Source organism: Entamoeba invadens (assembly GCF_000330505.1).
Source record: "Entamoeba invadens IP1 unplaced genomic scaffold scaff_1105074724366, whole genome shotgun sequence".
In the NCBI taxonomy this organism is placed as follows: Eukaryota; Evosea; order Mastigamoebida; family Endamoebidae; genus Entamoeba; species Entamoeba invadens.
In genome coordinates, this window is record NW_004191702.1 from 58,714 (window position 1) to 71,113 (window position 12,400).

Here is a 12,400-nt window from a genome sequence, read left to right on the forward strand (position 1 = left end):
ATCACTTTAAGAGAAATGGATTTCAATGTGCGTCTTTTGTATTCCACACAAACAAGATTTTTCTTCTGTGTGATGGAAGTCTTCTATTTCGGAATTCAAGTTGATTTCACTTGGACTCACACAAACCCCATTTGAAACAACTTTGAATTGGACGTTTGATCGCTTCATTGGAAAGATGGTCGTCATTTTCTCAACCTCATTTTGGTGAATCTTTGTAATGATATGATTGGTTGTTACTATCACAACTAATATACTCAAAATTACGAATAAAACTGATATGACAATCACAATTAAGAGCACCCACCATACCGCCTTTGTGTCACACGCAGTGCCTTCTTCATTTGGTGCTTTCCAAAACGAGCATTTTGTGCATTTGGAATCTTCAATTTTGTTACAATCAAGTATCGAAGAAATTTCAGTGCAAATTGAATTTATCAAAACCCGACTTGAATCACATGTTAAACACATTTGCTTCGAAGAACACGTTTTGCAATTTGTGTCACATACATCACATTCGTTTTGATTGATTTGGAAGTAACTGTCTTCACATTTTGAACACCCATTTTGAGTGACTTCAACTTGACAACCAACTATCAAATTTTGTGGCTTACAATCATTATTAATCGTCATGTAATTTGTAGTGTTACAAGTAAGACACTTTTGAGTGTTGTAGCAACTCTCACATTTCACATCACATTTATCACAAGAAAGTCCGTTTCTGTAATAGCCATTTACACACTTTACACACCCTCCAGATGGCACAAATTGCATACAAATGTCTCTTAAATCTTCATTTGTAATGCAATTGTGTTCACTCAAAAATGTACCACTTCGACAACTCATACAGAACGTCGAATTGTAATAACACGTCTCACAATTTAAGTTACATTTTTCACATCTTTGTGTTATTAAATTATAATAAAACCCAAATCCGCATCTAGCACAGCCACTTGTGTACGTTTTAATACACTTTTCATCATCATTTAAAACACATGTTTCACCATTTAAAAGCATTTTATTTGGACATTCAACACATTTGGCGTTTAAAACACTTTGACAATTTAACAACTCAGTTGTACATTTTCCATTCAAGTCATTTGGATGTTCACAATTGGTCAACTCACATGTTTTGTTAATGTTCATTTCACTTAACGAGTCACATTTTGTCGACTTTTGGTATTCACAAATTAAAGTGTTTGGGTACACATCTCCACATTTGATGCATGTTGTTGTATTTGAAAGATATCCACTATTGCATGAAACAACACTCTTTTGATTGATCACTTCCGCATGTTCTATTTCAACACAAATTCCGTCTTTATTAAAAGTGTTTTTAGTTGTATTGCAGATCGCACAAGACCCATCTCTTCTCAACAAAATACAGTCATTGTTTATTTCACATATTCCATTCAGCAACACAAACCCATCTTTACATTTTATGCAACTTTTTGATACAACAAGTTGACAATTAGTATCGTTGACACATTTGCCATTGACTGGATAATACCTATTTTTACATTCAATACAACTGTTTGCATTGAAAGAACATTTTTCGCAATTTAAGTCGACGCAATCAACACAACTTTTAGTTGTGACATCATAAAAGTTGTCTTCACACGTGTTGACACATTTTGTACATTCAACTATCGATGCATTCAGATGACATATTTGGCACTGTTTGTTATTGATCTGCATCAAAGTATATGAAATCAACAGCACCCCTTTTGTGACATTTTCAATTTCTATTGGAATTAAATTGTTGTTTTTGATGTACAACACTAAGTTGTCTGTTTTTACAACACAAATCTTCTTCTGTTGTTCACCAACATAAATATTTTCGTTGTTGATATCTCCCACGTTGCCTTCTTCACTTTTATAATTTGAATGTATTCTGTTCATTTTCATTGAATTTGACTCTTTGATGTTTTCAATATCAACTCGCATTGCAGTTACTTCTTTCAATGGGGTGATATAACACGTATATTTGTCATCGTCATCACATGGGCAATAACTTTCCAAATACCTATACGTGTTATTAGACGTGTATACTAAATGGCAGTATATTCTTGTAGAGTGTCCATATCGTATCAATTTTTTGTCTTTCAGTGGTGTCAACGACTCGTGTGCTGTAAAAATAATTGGACTCTCGTTTTTTGAGAAAGCGATATCAAAATCGAATTCAGAAACGACTGTATTTGCGTTCGAAAAATATATAAAAATGGTTTGAATGAGTGGAATATCTCGTATTGTTCTGTTATGCACATTAAATGTCCCTCCATTTAACAAACAACTTTCAGCTTCTGCCCAAGCATTTCCGGTGATGTAAATATTGTAATTTTGAGCATCAATAGATGTCGTTAATTCAACTTCTTTTTCGTCCATATTTCCTTCCAAATAGATTGAGGCGCCAGTAGTTATAACCATATTTTGTGTTTTAACAAGTGAGTTGGAATAGACACGAATTTGAGTGCTTCCTGTAAGAATTATAATATTTGTAGCAATCAGTTTTGAGCTCCCATATAAATACACTTTGGCATTACCACTCACTGTAAAATTCACTGCATTTACAACTGAGGAATTCCAAACATTCAAAGTCGAACTGCCATCAACTAAAAAGCGATTTGTAGCACCAATATAACTTGTGTTGTACAGTTTTATTGTTGCTTGAGATAACACACCAACATCTTTAACAACAACTACAGACTCATCATACATCTCAAACACTGGATTAGCTGTGAGTGTCATAAACACATTTATATTAACACTACACCTTTCTCTCAAGAATATTTTGGTGTTGCTATTCATTGTCAAATTGTTTATTTCAAATGTCGTATTTTTGTTTGCTGTAATTTGAACATCATCTGACAAGACAAGTCTGTCAACAATAAATCTCGCATTCCCAGTCGCTTGCAGTGAACTCACAGCACTGAAAACCGCATAATTCATAACAATAACACTAAAATCACTCACAACGAGACTTGAACTGTCCACAAATAGTATTGTATTCATTGTTTCAAATGTCGCACTTCCTGTTATTTTGATACGAGAAGAAGAATACAAAGTCAATGATTGTAATGTTAAACCAGATTGGTCATTAAGTATTAATTTGCTAGTGTCTTTTATTTCAACTGAATTGTTTATTTCAGCAATACCATTTCCATTAAGAGTAAATGATGAGTTGGTATACAATTTCAGTGGACAATATGAATAATAATACGAATAATCATTGAGTATAATCATTGCGTTGGTTGTCAATGAAATTTCAGGTACTACCAAGTTGTTAGTAGACACATTCATAACTACTCTTGAAAACCCAGAAGTCACAAAAATCGCATCTTCATACATTTGAAAAGAATTAAAAGATTTGAAAATTGCATTGTCATACATTTTAAACGTCGCTTTAGAACTCATTGAAGTACCAGAATTTGTTTTAAGTGTCGACTCGTTTTGTAAAATCAACACTGAACTTCCACCCAAAGTAATCAGTCCGCTGCTCATAACACATTCGTCATTTTGAATTATTTTTATTTCGTTGTTTAACAATTTAATTTCTTCGGTTATTTGTTCAGAACCTTTTTGTCCGATTTTTAATGTCGCCGAACATTGTAATAATAAACACATGAACACAAAAATTAATAAAAAGGGAATACAACGCATTGGGTTCCAATTTGAAGTTGTTTAAATTCATAGTTTTTTTATGTGATAAAATCACATTTATAAAAATAGCATCCAAAACCTGTAAAACTACTTTTATTATACCAAATAAAATATTTTATAAATAAACTATAATTGTTATTTTTATTACCAAAATTTAAAAATATCAACCCAAATAATTTTTTTATTTTACAACAAACATAAATATAAAAAAGTGTTATATATTAGTATTTAAATAAATATACAAATTTTGTTGATTAATAATAAATCGAAAAATGACACAAAAATTCACAATTAAATCAATTTTTTGTTGTGTTGATATTTATAATAAATTTGTTATTTATTAATGTTGTGATATTGATACTAAAATTTAAAAAATGTTTTGTTAACTTGTTAATTAATACATGATATTTTAATTTAAATAAAACCTTTTTATTGTATTCCATAAAGAGATACACTATTTTTATTTAACATTTAAAAAAATTAGCAATTGTAATAAAGTCATTCTTAAAACCGTGCAACTTTGACATGTCAGTGCAGTTTTGTTGGTAGTATAATTATAATAAAACAATTATATGTATTTATTAAACAAAACAAAAAAACACAAACAAATTTTATTAAAACTATTACTCTAATTAAAATACCATAAATAAACTATAACTAAAGTTGCACGATCTTCTCAATTAGTATTTTGGGTAACACCATTCAACAGTCTCGTGTTTATCAAAATTTGCAGTGAAGGAGTTTTTGAATCACACAAGTTGGCTTTATTCATCATTATTGTTTTATGAACGAGATGTTTAACATCTGCACCATCCAAAATCAATATACAAAACTGCTTTATTTGTTTTATGACAATTAGAATTCTGAATTTTAATGTTTTTTATTAAAACAAGCAGTTAAACTCATCATTTAAATATCGAGTTACATTTTATGTTGATTTATAACATAATTCAACTTTTTGTTTTAGTTATTGTATTGTTCAAAAAAGTTTCTTTTTTGTGAGTATAAAACAAAAAAAATAAAGTTGAACACTTATTCAAATGACTTTACTTGTGTTTGTTCAAACACTTAACATTTTATTTTTGGTTATTTAACTTCAGTTATTAGTTTTTTTATAATTATTAGTAAAAATAATTATATATTTATTATTAATTTGTAGTTTAAATGTTTTACAAATTCGTTATAGTATATTATAGTAATTTATTATAGTAATTTATAGAATTTGTTGTCTGCTTAAAATAGAACAATGATCAAATATAGATTTATTAATTAAAAATAACTATAACAACAAAATCCAATTTTACTTAAATAAATTGGTTAAGTTTAAAAGTCAAAAGATATTTAAAAAAACAATTTATAATAATTAATTACATTTATATGTTTTAATTAAAAAGAATACATTCTTTTAAATTTTCAATTATGATTTATGTTTAAAAAAAATACAAATTCTAAACATTCGAAGCAATTTTTTTATTTTATAAATAACAACAACAAAGTGATTTTTAAATAACTCGACTTGCGTAAATTCGATACATCAAAAAACCTGATACATGTATAAATGATGTAGCAAATTTGACAATAAATGAATGGAAATTTTTTAAAAATAAAAAGAGCCAATTCACTTAATATAAATTGTTTGTCAAAATGGTTTATTTATAATAAATTATGTTTTTAGCATTATTATTATTGTCTTCGACTTTATAATTATATTTTGATGTGAATTTTATTATTTTATTTGTTATTTGTATAGTTTATGTAAAAATAACAACCAAAATTTGGAACAACAAGAAAATACTTTATAAATAATAAAATAGATAAATTAAAAATAGTTTTTTTAAGAATTACTATAAAAATATAATTAAAAACAACAACAAACTGGTTTTGTCAATAGTAAAGAGTATGTATATTTAAAGCCAAAGGTACATGCATGCGTAATGTTTTAATCAAAAAAACATAAAAACTTCCATTAAAAAATATAAAAAGATACATCAGAAAGTTTTATTTTCATTTTATAAATAAAACAAAAAAAAAACATTGAAAATATCTGTTTAAATATATAAATTAAAACCAAAGCAATTAATCTCATTTGAAAACACAATAAACTTCCAAATTATAAATAAGAGTGCTTGTATTTTTAACTATAACAATAGTTTATTTTATCAATAATTGATAATATAAACGAAGCCGAAAAAATCGAAAACACAAAACAATATTTAAAGCAAATATTTATAATTCTGTACACATCAAAACAATGATTGTTTGTTCTCTAACATCACAAGTGTTGAAATGATCATGTAGTATATTTGAATACTCGATGCTGGCTCGAGTAAAAGTCAGCACACTCATGTGGCGTTATTCCTTGTCGAGCACCCTTACGGTCGAGCCTGCCTCGCCTTTTATTTACCGACTAAACAGAAAAAAATATACCCTCTTGAAATATGTTATGGTATTGAATAGAAACATAACTCCCATTCAGATATTTATTATGTTGTAAACAAAACAGAGGAAGTTCCAACGACAAAGTTGGAAATAAGATATTGTTAGCTCCGAAATTAACTGGCAGAGCACAAATACATTAATGTGTTACACCAACGTGTGAACAAAGAGTGGGGAAGCGAACTAACTTATCTTCAAAAAAAACAAAAAAACGAAAAAAAACGAAAAAGTAAGGGAAGAAAAACAAAAGAATCACAAGGATATAATCGATTCCATATGAGTGTTATTTTATTATACATATTAATAATTATTATAATAATACTTTTAATAAAAAACTAATAAATAAATCGTTAATATATTTAATTATTAATTATTAATTATTTTTTTTATTTCATACAATATTAAATGTATTTAAAATATAATTATTGATAATTATTAAATAAATATAATTATAAAAATTTAATAAAACCATTTTATTATATTTGGGTAATGTATCAAAAATAACAATTGTTAAACCTAATTTAACTTAGACAACAGAGTTTAAATACAATACATATGTTAATATTGTTTTTTTAGAATCAACAAATAAAAATGTTATTGTGTATGCAGTTATCAATATATTAATAAAATCATTTATGGATTGATAATATTACTATATTATAGTTAATAATTGACGATTGTTTATAATTAATTGATTGAATTATCAATTAATGTTTATTATTTTAAAGGTCATCGTTAATTAATTCTAAAAGTATTATTGTTAAAACCAACACACTTTACAATAATTATAGTGTTAATCTCATAACTTTTATTTATAAAACATTTTCGCTCAATTTTCAAATATTAATAATTGTAATATTTCAAAAAAGTTAAAAAGCCATTATTTATAAGTTTATTTTTATTGTTTATAACAGTTATTATACCAATTTTATATACAGTTATATTTTTTAAAAAAACAGTAAATTTGAAAAGCAAGTTTTCTCAAAAACGAGATTGTTAAAACTAAAACAAAAATAAAGTTATTGATAAAGTGATTTTTATAGTTTGATTAACAGAAAATGTCCATTTTTGATAAAATGATTTTTTTCTTGCTTTCTGAGAGCAGGGTTAACCAATGTCTGGTTGTTATCCAACAACATGGCAATACCAAATACATGTCAATATATATTTTAGTTTTATTTGTTGTCAACAAAAATTAGTTTTAAAAAATAAAAATGTTTTTTTAAATCGATAAAACTAAAGTTAAATATCGTAACAATATTATTGTATTAGTTTAAGTGTCAATACCTTATAATACAGAAATTCATTTTAATTTGAGTTCAAAAATCGTTAATGATGCAATATAATTATTGTTTGATAATTTGCGACAATTCAGATTTAAAATGTATGAATTATAGCATGGAATAAATTAATTCACTTTTTAAATAAAGTAATTTTTTTCCATCAGTGTATTTTTCTTAAGAACAACATTTTATTAATAATAGAAATTTATCAATCAAAATAAAATATAATAAAAGTTTCAATTCATAAACAAGTATCAAAAACTACTTTTTATAAGTTATAAAGAAGTTTTTTAATTGTACGAATTATTGTTCAATAAAATTATCGTTTTATTTTTTCAATTTTTCATTTAATATAAATTATAATATTTTGTCATATATTTTCTGCTTTTTAAATAATAATGTTATTTACAATTTTTGTGTTTTAAGTTATTTTTTTAATGACATTATCGTTTGGCCGACCAAGGCTTTATTAACTTGGTTATTGTATTGATTTGAAGTGGTGATATTCTGTCTTAAATTTATTATTTTATTAGAAATTAAAACTAAGCTAAACAAAAAAAACGTTTAAAAAAAGTAGAAGTCTTCGGATGTTTTTTTGATTCTTTGTTTTGAATTATCAAAATAAGTTAGCGTATTTTGTGTTATAGCAAACAATGTTCTCACTTCTCTTTGGGTTCTAAAAAACATAATATTTGACATATCAATTGTTTTCTTGAAAACTCTTTCAAAAAGTTTGCAATATTTAATATATGTTTTTTAAGTTGTTCTCTACGTTCTTGTGTAAGTCTCATTCTTTCCAATATTCTAAGTATATCTGCTCGTTGTTTAAAGTATTTGTATGCCGTCATTTTTGGCGTCTGGATGTTAAAGGACTTCTATTTGTAGAGCCAAAAAATCTCAATTTGTTCATAGAAAATTTAGTATGAGGTTTTAAAATTGTCATGGCTTCTTTCAATTGTCTGAAAATAGTATATATCAAAATAATAGTTTTGTAATTTTTCCTTGAGTAACCAAAAATTGATCTTCTTCTACTTCCAATAAAAGATGATAGGTCGTTCATTTTGTTGAGAAATTGTGTAACCAATTGATTCGCCTCGTTCATAAGTTGGTTAAGACATTTATTTAATTCTGCTAAGTTTAATATTCCCATTCCATATCATCAAATAAATGGTTTTTCAGCGTCTGTCATTTTTTATACTTTCGTTTGATTTTATTAGTTCCACATACAAAAAGAAAACAAATAAATAGTATTGTAATAATTCGATAAATATTGAACAATGATATGTTTTTATAGTTATTGTCATGTATCAAATATCAAAAAATGTTTATGATTCTGTCCAAAAAACATTAAAAATAAAAAATTAAAATATGTCAAGTTAAATAGTCGATGATATTATATTAATTATAAACTGAATATCATTTGAATGTGGTTATTTAAAATTACATTACAAGTTGTATTATATTTTTAATTCAATAGAATGATTTCCATTTTATATCAACAAAGTTACAAACAAACACTATAATTTTTATTTTTTGAAACCAAATTAAAATGTCAAATAAAATTTGACATTCGTAATATAAATGTTCATTTATTTTTTTGAAAAAAATACAACATGAAAATATAATTTAAATTGTTACGACTTAAAATTAATTGTGATTTTTATAATGTTAAGTTTATAATTTCAATTAAAAAACATTCCGAATAAATGTTCAACTTTATTTTTTTTGTTTTATACTCACAAAAAAGAAACTTTTTTGAACAATACAATAACTAAAACAAAAAGTTGAATTATGTTATAAATCAACATAAAATGTAACTCGATATTTAAATGATGAGTTTAACTGCTTGTTTTAATAAAAAACATTAAAATTCAGAATTCTAATTGTCATAAAACAAATAAAGCAGTTTTGTATATTGATTTTGGATGGTGCAGATGTTAAACATCTCGTTCATAAAACAATAATGATGAATAAAGCCAACTTGTGTGATTCAAAAACTCCTTCACTGCAAATTTTGATAAACACGAGACTGTTGAATGGTGTTACCCAAAATACTAATTGAGAAGATCGTGCAACTTTAGTTATAGTTTATTTATGATATTTTAATTAGAGTAATAGTTTTAATAAAATTTGTTTGTGTTTTTTTGTTTTGTTTAATAAATACATATAATTGTTTTATTATAATTATACTACGAAGAAAATTGAACAGTAAAGTGTGCAATTACAAAAAGAAAAATTATCGAAGTGGTAGAGATGTATAATTTATAATATACAAATTAGTATTACAAAGTTCTTGACTTGAATTTAAAAATATTATTATAAATATTAAATTCAGATGTAAAATTTTTGAAAAAACACATAACAATAATAATAAAGTGGTTTGAAAAGTTCACTTTAGAATTTGAGTCTTGTAAGTCAAATAATTTTAAATATAATGTTAAATAAAACAGATGCATGAAAAAAATATAACACTTTTTTGTTTATAAGTACATATATTATAAGAAAATTGGATAAAAAGTACAATATACAATGTTTAGTTATTAAAAAAAAATTGACCATAACAATAAATACAGTAAAATAATTTCAATTTATTCGTCAAACGACAACATGAAAAAAGCAACAATGTTTATCTATATGACATTTGAAGGTAAATTTACACTTCTTAGACTTAAATAATCATCGAAACAACAACTACACGTTGATTTTATAAAAATTGTATTTGCACGACTCAAACTTGTACATTTGAATTAGCATAATTTTCCAATCGAAGTGGTATTTGCTGGTATTTCTAAACTGATCAAATCGTGACATTAACATTAACAGTTATTATCAAGTGATATGACACAATCGAGTATATCAATACTGAATTTTTCTTTGTCAAAATGTGTGTATGTCACAATTTTAAAAATAAATTTTGATTTTTGTTTTAATATACTGAACCATAATCAACATTGAACCACACTTTAACTTGATAAAAAGTAATAATCTTTGTTTTGTGTTTTTATTTGTTTATAATTTCATAATTTTTATTCTTTTGAAAGTCAACAAATAATTATCAATAAATTTTTATTCCTTTTTATACCATAAGTGGGGTGTTTCAATATTTGGAATTTTTTTATAATTTTATGAGTTAATTGTATTAAGCTAAGAACAAACTTTCCATAAAACTTTTACAAATAAATTCTATATTAATAATTCTTCAATATTTGCAAAATACTTTGATACAATCATAATGTGATAATTGTCAAGTGTTGACATTGTTAATTTTTTAAAGTTTTTTTTAATAAATTCAGAACAATGTTGTTTGTTTTGATTTTTAAATGACGATTATAAAAATAAAGCCTGTCCAGAAACAGTATTTATTTTTGTTTAACTTATTATTGATTATGGTTGGTTGGTTTTTTAACGACTCAAAATTTACATATAACAAAAAATAACAAATATGAATGTTAACAATTTACTCTAAAAACAAAGAAGCGATGCTATTTTTACATCAACAAACATAACAATTTATTTGGTACCATAAGAAAACTAAAAACAATAGTGTTTTATTCAAAAACACGTTAACGAACACACATTAAACAATTAAATATGACAATGATTCAAACAATTATAACTGAAAATATAAAACAACGAAAATCAAAAAAAGAAGAGGTGTTGTGTACGTTAAAGAATATCACAGAGTTTCAACAACCAGTTTTCCAACTCATTGATTTTGAAAAGATTTTTAAACTTTTCTGGAAGTTTGTTAGCAATAACTTCCCATTATTTTGTTCAAATATATCACCAAATCAACCGTATTTATTCACGTTTGGATGTTTGGAAATGAAAGGTCGAATAATCTCAACTTTATTTATGTTAATGGTTGTGTAATTGGTTATTGAGTTTCTGAATAGTTATATTAATTATAATTTATTCTGATCTTATCCCATAGGTTGGTAACATTTTCATTAAAAATAGACCAAAAAATATAAATAAAGTTTATCGAATGAATAATGTTTTTAGACTGACTTTGTCATATTTTTTACATATATGGACCTGTCAAAAACCTAGCATATTTTGACCTTCCACATCCTCTCCGAAAATAGAATTTATTTGCTATTTTCAATAGTTTGATTATTTAACAACAATTTATTTTAATTAGATAATAAAAAGAGTTATATTTTAAATGTTATATTATCATTTTATTTAAACTGTTTTAAATGAATAATTCGTTTAAAATAACCATAACACCAATGATAAACGAATTTGCTGTTTTATTCTTTTATTTTTTTATTGAGTATAAAAAATGTCAATTCTTCTTTTTCTTAAAAAAAATCAAAACAAACCCGTTTTATTTTTTAGAAATAAATACAAATTTACTCATTTACGACAAATAAAACGTTTCGGCTGGATTCAAGACAAATAGACGTTTTTGACTGTATTTAATAAATCAAACAAATACCATAATAATACAAAAAATGAATAATAATTGGGTAGTTAATTATAATATACCGGATTTAATTATTTTATACATATCTAAATATATTAGATATCAAAGTTGTTTGTGTTTTGAAATTAATTTTATTTGTAGATATAATTGTTTAATAACATATAAAATGAAAATGAAAAAATATTTTTAATTGTTTTTTATTTTTGTGTTGTCAAAAATGGGGATTATATGAATCGAACCTACAGTCTTTACCAAACCAGATAATTTTATTGAAAAGTTATACACTACCATTGTGCTAAATCCCCTTAATATATTTAATTGAATTAAACTTATAAATTTTGTTAACTTGTTGATTATATTGATTAAATAATTTACAACTTATTTTAAATTGTAGTAAAAATAATATTTATTGTTACAAATTATTTTTTTATTATTTCAAAAACATTAATTTAAACCCCCAATAAAAAGAACAAAAATAATTGTAATCGAATTCAATTTCAATTTCTAATTAATATTTTATTTAACCAGTTTTTTCCACCATATTAATCAAAATTAAGTATTTGCTGCTGTTGTTGTTGAATAAAACTCACGT

General features: G+C 24.8%; 1 protein-coding gene across 1 annotated transcript; it reads right to left on the reverse strand.

Moving 5' to 3' along the window:
• Positions 1-6: 6 nt before the first annotated feature.
• EIN_139780 (hypothetical protein) lies at positions 7-3,498 on the reverse strand (the record flags this gene model as incomplete). The annotated part of the gene is made up of 1 exon (XM_004183429.1): positions 7-3,498. The coding sequence occupies one exon, from the start codon at positions 3,496-3,498 to the stop codon at positions 7-9; it is 3,492 nt and encodes a 1,163-aa protein (XP_004183477.1).
• Between the last annotated feature and the right edge of the window lie 8,902 nt (positions 3,499-12,400).